We start from the raw sequence: 20,151 nt of genomic DNA, 5'->3' as shown, positions 1-20,151 counted from the left end.
CATATTGATTTTCCCCTGCAGGGGTAGAAACTACACTCCACAGGCCTGTGTGTCTGACAAGCCAGGCTCTTCTGCAGATTTGCAAAGCCTCAAGTCCAGAGGCCCGAGTCACTGCCGCCGTGCTGCGGCTCACTCTGTTCCCACACACGTCCCTCCCTGCCCCCGGCTGGCCTCCCCTGTGTCAGGACGGGAGTTAAACTTCCAGACTTTTCTTGCCGTGCCATCTGACATGGGAGATTGAACCGCAGGCCAGACAGGGTCCCTGGGCTGAAAAGCAAGGGTGAGAGGGAGGGGCTGGGGTCCCCAAGTGACTATGAAAGCCACCCATGGGCTCACTGCTTCTTCGGGGTTTTGTTCCTTTGAAATGATCCCGGTGACCCCAGGCCCCTCCTCAGAGCAACCCGGGTTGGGGGTGGGGCCCTACCAGCCCTCTGTCTCTATTCATGTGCATAGATGAGGATATCCTCGCTGGAGGAGAGGACAGGCCTGGTCTGCCCTCTGCTTTTTACACAGATGAGATCACACTGTGTTTCTCTGCGCTTGCTTTTTTCCCCTGGAGGATGTCTTAGAATTCTGTCTCCATCAGCACAAATTGTCGCTCTTGAGAACTGTCACCCAGCGTCATGTGGCCCCTGTCCTTGGGCCATGATGGACATGAGTTGCTCTCGTTTTTCACTTTTACACATAGTGCTGAAACGAAAATCCCCGATCAGACCTCTCTGCGCGGGGGCCAACGTTTCTCCGGGGTGGAAGACTCGAAGGGGAGTCTCCCGGCTGAAAGGGGGGGGACACGTGTTACACTCTAATAGCTGCTCCTTGGGGAGGGGCTCCCTCGGAAGTGGCTGGACCTGGTGAGCCCCACGCTCCCCGCCGGTGCTTGATCTCAGGTTGCGGCGGCCAGAGGCGGGAGAAGTGAGCGGTGGTCTGTCTGGACCCTCGCGCTGCGGCCCCCTCCCGCTGCCCTCGAAGCCTGATGGTTTTCTTTCGTGTCTCCCCGCTGTTCCCTCTCGACGTCAGGAAGGAAGAGAGCGCGCGGAGCCTGCTGAACGACAAGCGGGAGGTGCAGGCGCAGCGGCAGCGCTATGAGCAGTACAGCGTGGTGGTGGAGGAGGTGGGCGGGACGGGCTAGGGGAGGGGGCGGGCCGGGGCGGAGGGGAGGCGTCCCCGGGCGCCAGCCCCGCTGCGGGGGGAGGTGGGCCAGCCCCGGCCCCGCGGACCCACGCTTCGGCCGTCTCAGGTGCCGCTGCAGCCCGGGGAGGGCTCGCCCTACCGCGGGGACGATTACGAGGATGAGTACGACGACACATACGATGGCAACCAGGTGGGCGCCAACGATGCGGACTCGGATGATGAGCTCATCAGCCGCAGGTGAGGCTGTTGACGTGGGGGGTGTGTGCGGCCCTCCCTCAGCCTCTGGTTTATACAGATCTCGTGAGCAAGTCAGTGACCAAACCAGGGCCTGAACCCCAGCCTCCCGACTCCTGGTCCAATGCTCCCTCCAGCCCTAGCCAGCCCCTTGGCCGGTTGGTCCAGCCCACCCTGAGTGAGGAGCCATCAACTGGGTCTCATGCAGTTTTCCATTTTTCTTCTTAACTGCAGAAAGCTTTCCCCAGTGGGATCTTAGGGAGGTTCCCCAACTCCCCCAGTAAAGGCATTGCCGCCCTAGAGAGGACTGGAGACCACCCCTGCCCCCAGGACTCAGCTCAGCCTCCCCGAAGCCCCCACCTCAGACCTTGGTACCCACACAGAGTCCTGGGGCGGGAGCAAAGCTGACTCCAAAGGCACTTTGGTTTCCAGTCCTGGAGGGCCCTCTCAGCAGGACCCCCTCCTCCATTGGAGGCTCCGCTCTCCAGGTTTAATCTAGTCTTTGATCTCCCTTTCTGTCTCAACCCTCAGGCCCTTCACCATTCCTCAGGTGTTGAGAACCAGAGTGCCCGGTGAAGGGCAGGAGGACGAGGAGGAAGAGGAGGAGGAGGCTGCCGTTGAAGCCCCCAAGGTACCTGGTTGGCAACTGGGAGGTGGAGGAGAGGGTACAATTCTGAGGGGTGAGTCAGGAGCTGTGCCCCGCTTCCCAGAGCCTGGCCCTGAGGCATTTTCAGCATCACTGCCCGGAAAGGGGGTCCCTTTGAGCCCAGGATGTCTGCTTGAAGAGCTGCCGGCTTAGAAACCTTCTCCAAGGCCCCTCAAGGGCCCAGGGGAAGGATCAGAGACCGGGCCTTTGAGCTGCTGGGTTCATTAGGCCCAGGAACCTGGGGGCCAGCCTCCATGCCCGGGTTGGCAGTTCTCGACATCAGAGAGGCGTTAGGGCCCAAGGTCATCTGTGATGATGGGTTTGAACATTTTCTATTTTTTAGCCACTAAACTTTTTCTTCTAGTGAAATCTTAAAATGCCTTATAGAAAACAGATGAGAGCAGCACTGCTCGGGGTGAGCAGGGCCCAGCCTGGGAGGCCTGGATCCTTCACTCCCCACCACGCCCCCGCCATGTCCTCCCACCAGGGTGACAGGTTCAGTTGTGTCTGGGGCCAGGCCACCAACGTCATTGAGTAGCAGGGCCTGATGGACACTGAGGCTGGGGCAGCAGGCACCCCTTCCCAGGGGCTCCTCAGCACGGCAGAGGCCTGGACCTTCCAGAGCTTTCCCTCCTTCCAGGCAAGGGGTCAGCCCATGTTTTTATGTCAAATCCTGCCGTTTCCACAGGTTACTGATTCTGCTTGTTGTGTTGTGTTTTTGACACAGCCCAGGCCCCCACAGTCTGTCTGTGGTCCTTGGGTCCCGGTCTCCCCCAGCCTTGGCACCAGCGAGGGGAAGCGCCAGTGTCCAGGCCGCTCTGCTGGGTTCCAGGCTCCCCGTGGTCTCTAGAGGCCCCATCCTGGCCTCCCCCCCACTCCCCCTTGTCATCATCTGGCTCCAGCTGTGACCACCCGTTAGCCACCTGTGCCGCAAATGGGTACAAGGGTCAGAGGAGGGGGCTTCTGGTGGAAACCTTGGACCAGAACAACCAGCCGGGTTCTGGGGCATCACCCTGCCGCGCTGTGGCTGCCCCCTGACTCCTGGCGTGGGGGACATCCCCAAGATGGGGCCAGACGCAGCCCGGCTTCGGGAAAGGGGGCAGCTCGTGGTCTTTTCTCCCTTCTGCTCCACAGCCCGACCACTTTGTGCAGGACCCTGCGGTGCTGCGGGAGAAAGCGGAAGCCAGACGCGTGGCCTTCCTGGCCAGGAAGGGGTGAGTGCTTACGGCGCCGTGTCGGTGGGCGTGGGAAGCCCACCCCACCCCCGAGTGCTTGACGTGTGTTACGTGTTGCTCTGGCAACAGATCTAGGAAGTAGCTAGTCTCGTCATTGTCCTTATTTTATAGACGAAGGAACTGAGGCCCAGACGTGTTAAGTAATCTGCCAGAGGTCACACAGCCAGTGGGTGGCATACTCCATTTCTCCTCTGACCTCAAGCTGGCACGGGGGTGTCCTGGCCCAAGCTTGGTGTCCACTCCTGGGGATCTCGGAGAGAGGCAGCAGGCTCTTCCCCTTCCCGTCAGGGCTGCCTCCTCTGGCTGATCGATTCTTCTGGGGGCGGGTTGTTCCTCCCTCAGGTACCGGCATGACAGCTCCACCGCGGTGGCCGGCAGCCCCCGGGGCCACGGGCAGAGCCGAGAGACGGTGCAGGAACGCAGGAAGAAGGAAGCCAGCAAGGCCACCCGAGCCAACCACAACCGGAGGACCATGGCCGACCGCAAGAGAAGCAAAGGCATGATTCCATCGTGAGACCGCTGCGCGGGGACCGCCAGGAGGCCCCCTGCCAGGGCCCCAAGTTCAAGTCTGCCCCTCAACAGCCTCAGCTTCGCAGCCCCTGAGAAGGCCGCCTTGTCCGTCATCCACCAGCCAGCCATGAGCGCCTTCCTGCAGAACACACAGTGCCTTAGCCCGCGGCCGAAGACCGTGAGGCCAGCGAGCAGGGAACAGAGCCCCAGGGCCAGCCTCCCAAACCTTGTGCAGCCAAACACCACCTCCCTTTCTCCTGGACAGCGGGAAGCTTGTATATTCACAAACAGAAAACAAAAAAGGCCCTCGAATAAAATTTTTGACTATTTCAAGAAATGATCTGTGCCTGGCCTGTGACCTTTTCCCCTCCCCACCCCCGCCCCCAACCCAGCCCTGCCGTTCTAGTCCAGCGATGGCCGCCATCAGGAGAGGAAGAGGGCAGGACGATGCTCTGTCCATCAGCCTTTCGTGCTTGCCTCCCACTTTAAGCCCTCCTGATCTTGCTCCACCTCGCCGTGTGGCTGGAGACCATCACCCCGCTCTCTGAGCCTCCGCTCCCTGCCTGTGGAAGGAGGGGCCAGTGTGAGGCCCTGCTGTCCAGCCCTTACCGTGACCTTGCTCAGCCCCCTGACAGCCACCCTAGGGAGTGGGCAGGCACGATTTCCATTCCCATAGTGCCAGGGAGGGCGGCCAGGCCAGCTGGGAGGTGGGCAACCAGGGATTGGGCACGCAGGTTGAGCCCTGGCCTTCACAAGGTCCTTGGTCCCAACAGGAGTATTTTCTCCATCTCACAGCTGCCCAAGGACGACCGGCCAGTGACCACACCAGAGCCAGAACTCAGTGGCTCTTGGTCACACATACGTTCCATTAAATCTTCCGAAATCAAGGGATCACAGACAGAAAGAAACAAGTGATAATGCCACTACCAAGCCCTGTTGAGTTGAAGCAAGTGGGCCTCAGGCCTTTTTCCTCAAAAGCCCCCTCCCAGCCAGGGCCAACCAGCTCCCAGCATGGCCATGACGGCCATACATCCCAATTCCTGGGCCACCCAGAACATGGCTGATCGGTGACGGATCAGCGGCGGGGCATTTGCTTGGCTGAGCCCCCGCACTCGGCCTGGCCTGGAGTCCATCAGCGGAAGCCAGGGCCCCTGCCCAGCTGGACCTTGACAAATCTCCCCAGATACTGGTGCCATTTGTTTGTACGTGGTTGGGATGAGCGTCTGAGGCATCGAGGCAGACAGGCACTTGACGCGTTGGTTTTGTTAGGTCAGCCCACACAAGTGGAAATCAATAGCAATTCCTCTGTCACGCCAGTTCTCTCAGCTTGTTTGAAATGCAGAGCAGATACAGGGGTGGGGGTGTGCTCCCCTCGAAATGTCAAGTTAGCTGAGATCAGGCCCCGGGTCAGCCGTCCTGACAGGCAGTGGGAAGACTCTGTTTCCTCCTGGAGGCATTTCCCAGGGACCCAGCTCAGGGTCAGGCCCATTTTTTTCTCTCTTTCTCTCTCTCAACTGCTCAAGCCCATCTCTTGGCCCTGGAGAGAAGTCAGGTGGGGCGTGGGGCTCCCTGGCTATACCTGCCTCACTGTTTACACAAACCCTCACACCTGCACGTGAATCATCTGCTCCTCCTGACCACCTGGAGTTCCAGCTTCACGTTAGCATCCTGGTGTAAAGGAGATGAGAAGACAGAGATCACTTTTGAAATTTTCCAGAATGAAGTTCCAGGTCAAACTTTGTCTCCCTGGAGGCATCACCTCATGGTGATTTTCCATTTCAGACCACGAGGGCCCCCTTTCGGTGGTGCTTCAAAAGAAAACCACTCAGGGGTCACCCAGAATAGTGCTGGCAGGCATACTCCTTCACTTCTTGGGGCCTCAGTTTTCCTATCTATAAAGTGGGTACATTGGACCAGATGAATGGTTTCCATTCGGTGCCAATTAGATCCTCCGAGGAAGCCCCAGGGTGTAAGATGGGCACTGTTATAAATGAAGTGGGCCCTGGAACCCTGCCCACCTGGTCAGTGGCTCTGCCACCCCCATGACCGCTCCTAAGCAGGAATCTGGTAAGTGCCCTCTCTGTACCCTGCCAGAGAACTCCACCATCACAGGCATCTCCCAGGAAACTTTTAAGATTTTGTGCCTCCAAAAGGACTGAAAACCGGAGTGTCTGTTTCTAGTCCACGAGGGGCAATGATGGTGTTAGTCTGAACAAGTACACTTGTGCCTCTGTGAGGTGGGTGGGCTGAGCCTGTCATTGTGGGTAAAAAGGGGGGGCGCTCAGGAGTCCTAGCAACTTGCTCAGAGCCCATGTCAAGACAATAGCAGAGCTTGAATGCAGATCCTATCTGAGTGGCCTCCTGAGACATCCAGGCACAGGCTGGAAGAGTTAAATGCTTGGCAAGAACCTGCCTGTCCTGACCACACCAGAAGCTTGGGTTAAATAACACAGGAAGAGAGCAAACAAAAGTTAAGCCCACCAAAAATGCAGGGGGCTGTTGCATAGCCCTTAAACATGATGTCAGTGATAAGAAACCAAAAATGCAAGAATTTTTTTTTTCGTAAGAATAAATTTAAGGGACTTGCCTGGCAGTCTAGTGGTTAAGACCATGTTTCCAGTGCAGAGGACGGGTGTTTAATCTCTCGTCGGGGAACTAAGAGCCCACATGCCAAGCAGTATGGCCAAGTAAAATTAAAAAAAAAAAAAATTGAAAGCAGACTACATGATAATACACTGTGATTGTGAAAATATTAGAAAAAGGGGTTAGTTTGGTTTTTTTTTTTTTTTTTTTTGCATTTTTCCAAGTCTGGAAGGGAATGTACATAATGAGAAATGATGATAAGAGCATGGATGATGGTGGTGGTAAAACCACAATTATTCATTATTAGAATAAAAAGCGCTTGCTGTGCACTTTCCTTGGCCAGAGTTTCTGCTTGGCTCATTTTTGCTTAATCCTCACCCAGTAGGTACAGATAAGGAGACTGAGGAACCGAGTGGGGAGGTGGCCTGCCTGAGGCCACATGTTTAGCAAATGACCAAGAGAGGCTTTGGTCTCGGAAGTGTCCCCTAAAGCCGACTCTTAAACCTGGAGTCTCCTGCCATCCCTCTTCCCTGCACCCCTGAATCCTTGTTACTACCTTTCTTACAAAGAAAAAAAAAAAAATACAAGCCCAACAGCTGCAGAACAAGAGGACAGGAAGTGCCATTTCATCAGGCCAGGCTGCCAGGACCCCGATCGATCGCGTGTGTGTTGGACCATTTGCCACTGTGTCCCCAGAGCTCAGGCTCTCTGTTCCATTTTTTCACTTTCTATTTTTCTATTTTCAGACTCATGTATCCTTTCAACTCTGTGTGTCCAGCCTTGCCATTCAGCCTACTGAATGGTTCTTCGTTTTTGCCCTGAGACTCTCTCCAGGGGAAGTGAGGGAAAGGCTGGAGGCTAAGATGGGAATGCAGAGGCTGGGGGGCATGGAGGCCCTGGAGGGGGCCAAGAGGAAGGAAAGTCAAGGATGGGGTGAAAGTGGGAGGGGACGGGGGCGAGGCAATGCCAGGTCAGGCTGCAGCCTCAAGGTCAAGCAGGCTAAGGGAGTGGGGCTCACTGCCCAGCTTTGCCAGGAAGTGATGGGGAAATAGCCAATGGGAAGCATGGGACATGAGGAAGAGGAGGCAGGAGAGCAGAAAGAAAGTGGAGTCGCTCAGTCGTGTCAGACTCTTTGAGACCCCATGGACTGTAGCCTACCAGGCTCCTCCGTCCATGGGATTTTTCAGGCAAGAGTACTGGAGTGAGTTGCTATTTCCTTCTCCAAGAGATCTTCCTGACCCAGGGACTGAAGCCGGGTTTCCTGCATTGTAGGCAGACGCTTTACCGTCTGAGCCACCAGACAGGTAGGAGAGTGGGCCCATCTAAAAGGCAGTTGAGGGACCTTCGTCATGGTCCTGTGGCTAAGATTCCTCGCTCCCAATGCCAGGGGCCTGGGTTCAATCCCAGGTTGGGGAATCTAGATCCCATATACCGCAACGAAGAGCTTACATGCTACAACTAAAGATCCCACGTACAGCAACTAAGACCTGCACAGTTCCTTTTTTTAAAGGAACTTGACATCAAAGAGAAGGAAGCGAGGCTCAGCGTTGAGGAAGGAGTGTTAGCAGTTAGAGCGTGTTTATGGGATCTCTAGAAGGAACCAGGGCGCGGCTAGTCCTCAGGGAGGGGAAGCGGGGAGCCAGGGCCCCCTGGAGCTCTCAGAGCAGCCCAGTAGAACCAGGGGCAACCTGGCACCAACTCTTATCTAGATGTTCGTGCTGGGACAGCAGGGAGGGCCCTTGGCTGTGGTCAGAAGCTCTTGCAATTCCACTGGCTGAACCAAGGTAAAAAAATCAGTCTAAAAAAAAGAAAAAAAAAACTCAGTCTAAAGTTTATCTCCAGCCCTACGTGTGTGTGTGTGTGTTTGTGTTTGTGTGTGTGTGTGTGAGAGAGAGAGAGAGAGAGATGGGGGCTGGGGACATCTTAAAATGAGCGTTAAATTCCAACTTCACATCATAAGAGAAATTCTCTTCCAGCAGTCGATAACCATCGAGAGAATTTTGCACAGACTGGCAGAACTCAGGGAGCCGTAAAGGGCACAGAGTCCAGAGTTTTTCAACCTATTTAAAACCCCCAACTTGCCCCAATCTCAGGCCCCTGGGATTTCAGATTCCAGCTCCTCCCCTGGGGATGGGGGAGGTGGACCCTGTTCAAGAATTTACTAGGCTTCCCTGGGTCTCTCCCAGCCCTGGAGGTGGTAAGGGGCTTTCTTTCACTCGACTTGGTCTGAATTATAAAAACAAGAGATTCTTAATTCTAGCTCTCCGAAGATGAAACTGTGACAGGATATGCTTTTTCTGGCTGCACGATCCCACCCTCCGCCACCTGACATGTCCCTTAAGTGCTCTGCCATCCCAAGGGGTAATTGTGGCTTTCTCCTCTTTAAAGTGGTTTTCATAGAAGAGCCTGGCAGAAAAAGAGCCTCCAATGGGACGAGCACCCATCATTCCTGTGCACTTAGGAATTTTATTTACAGAGATCGCACGCAGGCGCCCACCCTGTCTCCCATCTGGTCTAATCAGCGTTCCTTCACATAGACCCCCCAGGCCTCATTTGTCCATCCTTTTTATTGTTAATTTGCTCAGATTTCCCTGGTGGTTCAGACAGTAAAGCGTCTGCCTAAAATGCGGGAGACCCGGGTTCGATCCCTGGGTCGGGAAGATCTCCTGGAGAAGGAAATGGCAACCCACTCCAGTATTCTTGCCTGGAAAATCCATGGATGGAGGAGCCTGGTAGACTACAGTCCATGGGGTTGCAAAGAGTCGGACACGACTGAGCGACTTCAATGTCAATGTCAATGGTGGCCAGGGGTGATGAAAAAAGGCACTGGATGAAGAGGCAGGAGGCTGGGGCCCAGGCCCTAGCCTTCAATAAGCTGTGTGACCTTCGGTCAGTCAGTCTCTGGGCTTCTATTTCTTTTTGTGCAGAACGGAGATGATCATCCTCCAAGCCCTCTTGCCTCGTGGGGGCCAGTAACTGGGGGGAGGTCAGATGGGATCATGATTGGGGGACACTCAGAGCAGTGAACCTCGTTCAGGTGAGAGAGAAAAAAACTGCCATGGGCAGCCGTTCACTCTGCATTTGGGGCAGTTTCCTTCTCTGCTTTCTCTCTCTCTCCCTTTTTTAATTGCCTCGTCGGTGGGATCTTAGTTCCCTGACCAGGGATTGAACCTGTGCCCTTTGCCCTAGGAGCACAGAGTCTCAACTACCGGAGGGTCAGAGGAGTCCCATCCTCTGCTCTTCTTTAATCACCCTGCCGGAAACCTCTTTGCACAAATCACCTGTTATTTTGGGGGGCAGGGCGCATTAGTCAACGTGGACTTCTGGGGTCCCAGGGCCACAAACAGCTCCAGAGCTGCCAGCATCTGCGTTTCTGCCGACAGTTCCCAGAAGGACAGAAAATGAGGGGAAGGCTTTTGCCTTTGTGGGCAAGTTCTGTCATGTAACAGCCTCCCCCAGGCCCCTGCCTCTAGGGAGCCAGGAAACCGTGGAGCTGAGACCCCTTTGGTGGGGAGTCTGATTAGAGGAGGGGAGGCCACTGCCTGCTCCTGTGCCAGGCTCACCGGGTCCACGTGCCAATGGGCGGAGCCCCGCCCCCAGGTCCCAGGAGAGGAGTGACAGTGAGGACCAATGGGTGACCTGCTAAAGGGAATGCTTGTCACACCTGGAAAACCAGACTCTCCTGCCCAGGAGAGGTCCGCACACAAAAGCATTGGTTCCCCCCACCCCCAAAGTTGTAAACTCAGAGTAACAGCAAGGGCCAGGCCAGAACTTTCCACCAGGGACCAGGGGCCTCTGAATGGCCAGTGGCCTATATTGCTTTTGCCATTCATAGAAGGAGCCAGGCTCTGGGGTCAGGACCCAGCTGGCCTCAGCCACTCCCGGACCCTGTGACTCTGAGCAAGGTGGCCTTTCCTCTCTAAGCCAGAGCTGTCTTGTCTGCAGATCAGAGATGTTGGCAGGATGGCAACAAAGTCTCGGCCTGCTGTGAGGTGGCCAGCGACCAGGGCAGTCCTCCCAGAAGTCCTCCCAGGGCTCAGGATGGCCTGGACACACAGGAGCCAGAGGGAGAGGAGATAGGCACAAGCCAGCCTGTAAGTGTGTGCTAGGTACCCTGGGAGCCCAGAGGGGGCGCCCCGCTCAGCCTTGTTGGATGTTAACTACCTCACTGAATCCTTAAAACAATGCCAGGTGGTACGTGTTATTATAAGCCTCATTTAGCAATGTAGTCACTGGCTCATGGCTGAGTCAGGATTCAAACCCAGATACGCCAGCCTCCAAAGTCCATAGTTGCAGCCCCTTGGTTTTCCCACCTCAGTGTAGCTTGGCGCTTGAACCAGCAACCACAATACTCCACATGTGATCGGCTCAGCATGAAAAAGAGGACCTATCACCTCCCTCATTCTACACTCCATACTTCTTTTGATACAACCCCTCTAGTCAAGTCATTCCATTGACGGAGGGGCAGGAGAAAGGAAAGGAGAGTAGCAAGTCAGACAGGACATATTTTGCAAATTTCCACTCTGCCACAGTCTCCTAGCAGAAGGAAAGGATACCCATTGGAGGCTGCAGTTTGAAGGATGGGTTTCATTAGGAAAGCTTAGCGAACCAAAAAGATAAGGCATCCCACGGAATTGCAGCCCTAGGGCGGGAAGTGGCTTCTCTGTTGGAAGGAGGGAGACAGAAGTCTGCTAAGTCGTCAGGAAGGAAGGAAGATGGACGGAAGCAGACGGGACTCTGTTACATGGTGAAAGGTGTGAGGAGGAGATAAGGTCTGTCTGAGGAAGGCACGAGGCAGCTGGGGTTTACAACAGTGTTAAAGACGCCAGGAACAAGATAAGGGGGACAGAAGGGAACACGAGAAGGTGATCCGGCCTCCGAGGGATGCAAAGGAGGTAGGGAACACCTCCTGTTAAAGCAGCGGAGACGGCAGTGCTGTGGGGGAGGGGGTCACTTGGATGATTCAGCTGTACACTCGTGCCCAAAGCTCTCAGCCTGCATTTGGTGGATTGAATATGCTAATTAGGCGCTGATCCCTGCAAACTGTGCCAGATTCCCCCCCACCCCATTAACTTCCTCATTAAAGCAATGTAACAAAACCACCCCACAGACCTGTGCTAAGCGCAGCACAAGCATCGTCTCACATCCTTCCAAGCACCCCTAGGTATTATTATTATCATTAATATTGTCATCCCATTTTCCACATGAGGAGACTAAATGGTGGAGACGCAACTCGCCCAAACCCCCCACCCCCGCCCCAACAAGGTCACCTCGCTGGAGGTGAGCAGACCCGGCCTTTGTTTCTAGAATCCATGTGTTTTCTGGTTGTTGTGTTGTTATTGTTGGCTGTGCCACATGGCTTGTGGGTTCTTAGCTCCCAGACCAGGGATTGAACTGTGACCCCTGCAGTGGAAGCATGGAGTCTAAACCACCAGCCCACCAGAGAACTTCCCCCCTTAACCCACGTTGGGAAGTTTTGGTTGTTGTTGATTTGGGAGGAGTTTTTTGTTGTTGTTCATAATGGATTTATTTTGGCATCAATTTTTATCCTTGTTTATTTTCTGGCCATGCTGCATGGCATGAAGGATCTTAGTTCCCCAGCCAAGGATCGTGTCCCCTGAAGTGGAAGCATGGAGTTCCTACCACTGAACCACCAGGGAAGTCCCCCCATAATCTATGTTGAATCACAAGATGAGAGAGCCATGGGAACCCCCAGCAAAGGCCCCCTATTTAGAAGGTGAATAAAGTGAGATTTGAGGTAGCCTGGATCTGAAATTGTCAGGTTAGGGAATTTGATCTTATAGGTAGTGGGGAGCTCTTGATGGCGTGTGAGCAGGGAAGTGGACATGGCAGGCTTCTGAGGGTTCCGTGGAGAGGAAGGAAGAGTCCAGAGCAAGAGGATGTGCAAGAGGCCTGAGCAGGGGACAAGGCTGGGGCAGCTGGAAGGCAGTCGGCACCCTTGTGCTCGGGAACTGTGGACGGCACGGCTCCGGGCCAGCACTCTCTTGCATTCCATTGGCGCCTTGTCCTTGATGCTGGCTGGAGCCTGCCCTTGGCTTCCAGTCTCTGCATAAATCCAAGCGTATCAGGCCAAGGCCCCAGTGAAAAATGATTTTTACGCAGTGTAGAGTAGTGGACCTGAGCTCTGGAGCCAAGCATCCTGTCTTTGAACCTCTGCTCCACTGTCACTAGCTGCGTTACCCTAGGCAAGACATTTGACCTCTCTGAGCCTCATTCCCACCTGTAAGATGCTGCGGAGAGCAGTGCCCACCTCGGACTGAGGATCCAGTGGTACAGGGTATGTTAATGGCCTGCTCCTGGGGGAATGCCCGGAGAAAGCAGCTCTGTGTGTGTGAGTGTGTGTGTCTGTGTGTGTGATATGTGCTGCGTGGGCCACTGCCCGGCCCCAGTACAGAGTGTTCATCTTTTGCTCACACTCAAGAAGCTGCCATCACCTCCATCTTGCCCGAGGAATTTGTATTCCCTCCAACACTGCACATGGCTCAGACGTTTTAAAGTCATGGATTTCTGTCCCTTCCTCGGGAAACTTCAAACTCATCTGCAAGACAGTCCATGTGCCCTGTTGCTGGAAGGGCTGGCTGAGTTACCGGGTGGAATCTCTTTCTTTGTAATTAACTTACATTGCTTCCCACCCCCAGCTTATTACAAAAGCAGTAACATGCTTGCCGTGGGTCACAGGAATAAGCAAAGAAAGAAAAACCACCAGAAAGAATCACTGTTAGGATTTTAGTTCTTTACAGCATTATTTTAGAAAAAGGAATATAAACATCAGTTTTCTTCAAAAATGAGATCATTCAACACAGGCTGTTTTCACTATTCTTTTCAGTTAATAAGACATTGTGAACATTTTTCCATGTCTTATTTGCATCCTTTAATGGGTAAAAGCATGTCTTGCTGTTGAGTCGCTCAGTTGTGTCTGAATCTTTGTGATCCCATGGACTGTAGCCCACCAGGCTTCTCTGTCCATGGACTTCTCCAGGCATACTGGAGTGGGGTGCCGTTCCCTTCTCCAGTGGATCTTCCCAACCCAGGGATCAAAACAGGGTCTCCTGCATTGCAGGCAGATTCTTCAACGTCTGAGCCACCAGGGAAGCCCATTGACCCCAAAAGCACTCATCAGTAAACCTCCTGCACAGAGTCTGCATCCCAGAGAACCCAGCCTGTGATAGGCAACATCTTGTGTCTACCAGGGACTAGACTAGAATGTTCTGAGGGCTGGGCCTTCCTTCTTTCTTTGAGCTGCCAGGACAAACTGGACTCTACCCAAAGCCGAAAAGTTTTGAGCCTTGGCCGGCAGCCCTGAAATGCCAGAAGTTTGCAGGGTAGCCCTTGGCTGGGTTAATTAAGCAGAGAGTTGGGTGAGAATTTACTATACAGTAATCTTCACTCCCCTTGACACTGCTTCAAGATGACAGCATCTCCAGAAATAACAAGAATCATAGCTGTCATTGTAAATAGCACAGTGGGTATTTTACAGGCGAGGAAATCCGCTCAGAGAGGGTGAATAAATTGGTTGAGTTTGCACAGCCAGTGAGTGGTGGGGCTTGAATTCTACCCCAGGACTGTTAAAATATTTGTGCTCTTCATCCTTCACTAGAGCTATTCAATGGGAATAATAATGTTACCTTCCGGATCGTTGCGATTATTCAAATTAAATGACGTGAACTGCTAACACTTGGTACAATGCTTGGCTCATAGTAAATGGTTTATAAAGTAAATCATTACTCAGAAAACTCCCCAGGAGCTTCCCTTTCTTTGTAGTATGAAAACCAGGGACTTCCCTGGTGGTCCAGTGGTTAAGAATCCGCCTTCTAATGCAGGGAATGAAGATTCAATCCCTGGTCAGGGAATGAAGATCCCACTTGCCATGGGGCAACTAAACCTGGGCAACAGCAACTACAGAGTGCATGTGCCCCACAATGAAAGAGCCCGTGTGCCGCCGTGAAGCTCCTGTGAGCCAAACTAGAACTGATGCAGCCATAAATAAATACTTTTTTTTTAATCAAAAGATTTAAAAAAAAAAGAGCGAAATCCAAACTCTTGGTGTGACCTATATAAGACCACACAGTATCTGACCCTGTCTTTCACGCCTTCTCTTCCTTCAGTTCAGTAACTGAACCAAACTAACATCTACCCCAGGGTCTTTGCACTTGCTGTTTTCATTTCCTGGAACACTCTTATTCTGGGTCCTTACCTCACTAGATTTCTATTCAAATCTCAGCTCAAATGTCATCTTCCTGGAGAAGACTTCCCTGACCATCAAACATTGTTCTTCAAACCTGTCACTCCCTATAGGTTATCCAGTTTTATTTTCTTCATAGCCCTCAACATGAGCTGAAATCCTTATTTCCTTTCTCATTTACTGTCTGTCTCACCTACTAGAATGCTTTAGCTCCAAGAGGGTGGGGGTCTTTATGGTTCTCCACTATTTGCCCAAGGTCTAGGACAGTGACAGGAATAATAGGCACTCCTTAGAGATATACTGCTTGAATGAATGAATGAATAGTTTCTACCCATTTGCAGAGATGTTCCTGGATGCAAGAGAGAAGCTAGGGGAATAGGGCATCAGCATAAAACTCTTTGCCCAGAGAGAGGTCCTACTTGCTCAGAGCTGACATACCAGATGCCAACTTCTCTGAAAAGTTTCAGAGACCTTCTGGAACTTGCTTGATGAGGCACCTAAGCAGTTAGCTTTTCCTGACACGTGTACGAGTGGAGCAGGTGCAGAGTCCTTGGGGCTTCTGACCTGTCAAGACTATCCTAGCTCTTGCCCTCAGAAAATGCCGTGGGCTGAGCTTGGGACAGAGGCGGACCTTTTTCCCAGTAATAACGTCTCTGTGTCAGTCTGAGAAGGGTGCTAATCCTCACTTCCCCCACCTGTGGGCAGATTCACCCAGGGAACCCTGGGGAGGCCCAGCTCCCACTCAGCAGGGCCAATCAAGAACAAGCTCCCGGGACTTCTCTGACCGTCGTGGTTAAGACTATGTGCTTCCACTGCAGGGGGCACAGGTTCAACCCCTGGTCAGGGAACTAGGATCCCCTCTGCCTCAGGGCAACTAAGCCTGTGTGCCACAACTAAGAACCTAGGCGGCCAAAATCATTAATAATAATAAAAAAAAGATTCCATGCTTCCACTGTAGGGGGCATGGGTTCAACCCCTGGTCAGGGAACTAAGAGGAACTAAGATCCTGCATGCCACAAACTTAAAAAAAAAAATTTTTTTTTTAAAGAACAAGTTCTCATCAGGACTTCAGGAAGAGGCACCGTGGACCACCCCGCAGCTGGGTTCCAGGGCTGGGGGCCCACATTTCTGGACTCTCTGTGTTCATGTTCTCCCTGGGCAGCCCTCTTTTAATTCACTTCCATTTCCCCACTAAAGAGAATACAGGCTTGATGTAGAAAACTTAGAAATCGGGGGAAAAAATACAAGAGAAAAGAAAATGGCTCAGCCAGTTAATTACTGTGAGGAATTTCGTATAAGCATTTCCAATTTTTTTTTCTTATACATGTTTACCAAAAACATAAAAGGTATCACACTTTATTGGAATTTGTGACCTGCTTTTTTCACTTAGCTTTATATTGTGACTGTTCTATCTAAGCACGTGAATTAACTATTTTTTTTTTGCTGCATTGCTTTGTTTCCTATAAAATATTTTTTATTAGAATGTCGATATCAGCTTGTTTTGAGAAAAAGTCAATCACTGTTGCACGAAGTGAAGGTATATCTTTGAAGTCCTAGCCCTCAGGTGTGAGTTTTCCCAGGAAAATCTGGTGCAGCTCCTGCAGGATTCTGTGTCCAGCCTTATCAGCACGCATGCGTGTGCTTAAGAGGATCCAACTACACATTGAAACATGCCATTTTGCACCTTGGTTTTGTTTTCACTTTGTCCTTCTTTTCAACTGCAGGCTGAGTCACCCCATTCTTTTTATTGTCTGCAAAGATTTCTATGGTATGAAGCTACCTGTTATTTAACGACTCCCCCACTGAAAGGCATTTTTCTCCTTTTTTAAATTCCAAACAAGCCTCCAGTGACTTTTTGTGTGTGCGCATATGCATGTGGGATCCTGGAGATACTTTTCCAGGAAAGATCAGGAACAAAAGGAACAAACAGGGACTCTCCTGGTGGTCCAGTGGCTAAGACTCCAAGCTCCCAATGCAGGGGTCCTGGGTTCAACCCCTGGTCAGGGAACTGATCCCACACGCTACAACTGAAAAAATAAAAGATTCTGCATGCTGAAATGAAGATTGAGTGCTGCAACTAAGACCCAGCTCAGCCAAATAAATAAATAAATAAATATTTTTAATGGAACGAATATTTAAAAATGGATATCACCAAAGTACACACCAATATCACTGCTTCAGGGCCCGTGGGCAGTGCCTGCTTCTTCACTGAAACACTGGTTTTGCTAATCTTCTCCATTTTTGTTCGTGGGATGTGCAAAAAAATGGTATTTCATTGTGCTTATTAGTGAAACTGGGCATCTTTTCACGTTTGTGGCCATTTGTATTCCCTATTTTAATTGCCTCTTCCTGTCATTCACCCTAACCTCTACTGTGCTAGTCTTTTTTTCTCATGCATTTGAAAGACTGTTTCATATATTAGTGAAGCTGGTACGTTGCCATGTTTGTTGGATATTTTCTCCCAGATAAAACTTAATTTTAGGACTTTCCTGGTGGTCCAGTATTTAAGGTACACGCTTCAGGCTCCCCTGGTGGCTCAATGGTAAGTAATTCATCTGCTGATGCAGGGGACACAGGTTTGATTCCTAGTCCAGGAAGATCCCACCTGCCGTGGAACAACGAGGCCCATGTGCCATAACTACTGAGCCTGTGCTCCAGAGCCCGGGAGCCGAAGCTACTAGAGCTTGTGCGCCACAAAAGAAAAAAAAAGAAAAGCCCCCACGATGAAAAGCTCACACACCACAGCGAAGAGTAGCCCCACTTGTTGCAACTAGAGAAAAGTCCGAGTAGCAACAAAGACCCAGCACAGCCAAAAATAAAATAAATAAAACTATATTTTAAAAAACGTTAAGCCCCTAAATCTCTTGGTTTTAAATGGCTACATATTTCACCTTAATGCTGCTGTTAAGTCACTTCAGTCGTGTCCCAATCTATGCCACCCCATGGACGTCAGCCTACCAGGCTCCTCCATCCGAGGGATTTTCCAGGCAAGAGTACTGGAGTGGGGTGCCATTGCCTTCTCCGTTTCACCTTAATAGTAATTCCTATTTTGGATATCTCATCCCTGCCCGCCACCCCCTCCCCCCCAGCCATTGTAGACATCATGATGAACATAACTTGTGGACATTAACTTTTTTTTAGGAAAACTTGGTAGAAGTGGAATTTACTGGGTCAAGGGTGTGTATATTAAGGATCTTGATACATAAGTACAAATATCCTCCAGGAAGATGGTACTGCTTGACATACGCTTGCAATAGTCCATCTGTGACATTTTCCTGTATCCTTGACAAGGTTAGGTAATGTTCTTTAGCTTGGCCAGTGTGTGCCAAGTTTTGTCTGACTTTTCTGCAACCCCATGGACTGTAGCTCACCAGGCTGCTCTGTCCATGGGATTTTTTTCAGGCAAGAATACTGGAATGGGTTAGCATGTCCTTCTCCAGGGGATCTATCCCACCCAGGGATCGAACTTGTCTCCTGCATTGGCAGATTGGCGGATTACTGCTGAGCCATCAGGGAAGCCCAACTTGGCCAATATGACTATGTCACCCAGGGTTGACATGACAGATGACCGCAAACTGAGTGACTGAAAACAACAGAAATCTATTTTCTCCACGTTCTGGAGGGTTACTCTAAACTCAAGGTTTCATCAAGATCCCTCTAAAGTTTGGGGGATAGGAATCCTTGCCCTTGCTTCTGGTTGCTGGCAATCTCTGGCTTTCCTTGACCCCTGCAATTCTCATCTTTCAATCTCTCTCTTGGTCTTCTCAGGACGCCCGCCATTGGATTTGGTGGGGGTTCCCCAACCCATTACTCCATTTCTTTTGAAAAAATGTGTATTTCATAATGTGGCTGCTCTAGGTCTCAGTTGTGGCACGCAGGATCTTTCAGTTGGGGCATGTGAACTCTTAGTTGCAGCATGTGGGATTTAGTTCCCTGACCTGAGATCAAAACCTGGCCCCGGGCATTCACAGCGCAGTCTTAAGTCACTGGACCGCCAGGGGAGTCCCACAACCTCATCTTCATTTAACTGATTATATCTGCTGCTGCTAAGTCGCTTCAGTCGTGTCCGACTCTGTGCGACCCGAGACAGTAGCCCACCAGGCTCCCCCGTCCCTGGGATTCTCCAGGCAAGAACACTGGGATTTTCCAGGCAAGAGCACTGGAGTGGGGTGCCATTGCCTTCTCCGATATCTGCAAAGACCCTAATTCCAAATAGGGTCATGTTGAGGTTCTGGGTGGATAATATTCACTCCCATAAAATAGGTAAAATGGGGTTAACATTCGTCTCTTAATTGAAAACAGACATACAACCTCAACAGTCCAGAAGCGCCAATGACAAATAACGGGGCATCTTAATGCAGAATGGCTTAGAGACACTCTTGCTGCTTGGGCTGAATATGCCTCACCTGAGGCAGGTAATCAATTAAGCTCGTTCTAGCCCCACTGCCCTGAGCTTGTCATCAGGTGCGCAAGGAATATTGTAGAATAACTTTTCAAGAATGCTCCATTTTATTGTTTTTCGCCTGCAGACTACCCTCAAATTGTTGGGGAAACTGTAGTGTAATGTAAATGGCAAATCTTCAACCCCCGGGATTATTCTTTACTTCATGGTGAAATCGTTCTTAAAAAGAATAGCCTCTACTCTGGCTCAGGTCTTAATCTGGCCCCTAGAGCTGTACGACCTTTGTCGGGTCATGATTTCTCCAGGCCTGGACTTGCCACCTTCATGAGGATATGCCTCAGGTGGGGCACACTGGGCAGTTCCTAGGGTCTCTCCAACCCCCGCGTGAGTTTCCCAAATGACTCTCCCCCATCAGATGCTAGTGGTTGTTCTAGCTCTGGCCCCATCACTCCAGGCTCCAGGTGAAAGATGGTGGGCAAGTGAGCCACTCATCTTTCCAGGCCAGTCACCAAACAGAACCAACCGCTCCACTGTTCAGCACATCTCCGTGCCCTCCAGGGCTGCTCCCAGCCATGCAGCGTGCTTTCCGATATGCCTTACAGCTATGAGAAGATGAGCTGTGGCCCAGACAGGTATGCCAGCTTCCCCAAAGATCCTCAGCAACTTAAAGGCAGAATGGAGAATAAACATTTGTTCCCCAGATGGATCCACAGCCAGTTAGCTAGCTGTCCTCTGCGAGACTCAAGAATGGAGCTATTGGTTTAGAGGCCAAAGTTGAAGGTTAACACCTCCAGCTCTAGCTCACGGTGTGAAAACTAGAATTCTCTGGAAGTTAATGGGAGACCCAGAATAATGGAACCTGCCCTTCATGCCTGCAGAGGACTTTGAAGTGGTGTCAAATAACTGGTTAAGTGAAGAGAAGGTAGTTAAGAAGATGCAGAAGCAGGTCTCAAGGACAATTTACATTTATTTGGTGATGACTCTGACTAAACATACTTCAGACACAGCAGAAGTTAGAGTCTGTCAGGTGACGCCATGTCCCTGTGGACAGCTCAAGGTGGTCTGTGGAAAGCGGCGCGAGCATGTCTTCGAGCTGCGGCCCCGGCTCTGGGCAAACAGCTGGTGCTGGACCTGGTCCTTGCGGCCTGGACGGGGGCCTCCGAGGAGCTACTCCTTATTCTCATACTTGTGCTTGATGTGCTTCCAC

At 51.6% G+C, this 20,151-nt stretch overlaps 1 protein-coding gene across 4 annotated transcripts in view; it reads left to right on the top strand.

Annotated features, from left to right (window-relative positions):
- ASCC2 (activating signal cointegrator 1 complex subunit 2) overlaps positions 1-4,047 on the top strand; it is a 36,266-nt gene extending 32,219 nt beyond the window's left edge. For 2 of the 4 annotated variants that reach the window (XM_068989496.1, XM_068989497.1), the window contains 5 exons: positions 1,018-1,111; positions 1,238-1,368; positions 1,897-1,996; positions 3,146-3,225; positions 3,589-4,047. In XM_068989496.1, the coding sequence (XP_068845597.1) occupies positions 1,018-1,111; positions 1,238-1,368; positions 1,897-1,996; positions 3,146-3,225; positions 3,589-3,760 (577 nt within the window). In that variant the 3' untranslated portion in view covers positions 3,761-4,047. Of the gene's footprint in view, positions 1-1,017; positions 1,112-1,237; positions 1,369-1,896; positions 1,997-3,145; positions 3,226-3,588 lie in introns of those variants that run through there. The other 2 variants (XM_068989498.1, XR_011146098.1) reach the window with 2 other exon arrangements.
- The last annotated feature ends 16,104 nt before the right edge of the window (positions 4,048-20,151 follow it).

The sequence above is a fragment of the Capricornis sumatraensis genome, chromosome 17 (assembly GCF_032405125.1).
Source record: "Capricornis sumatraensis isolate serow.1 chromosome 17, serow.2, whole genome shotgun sequence".
Taxonomy (NCBI): domain Eukaryota; kingdom Metazoa; phylum Chordata; class Mammalia; order Artiodactyla; family Bovidae; genus Capricornis; species Capricornis sumatraensis.
This window is presented reverse-complemented; position numbering and strand designations above follow the sequence as displayed.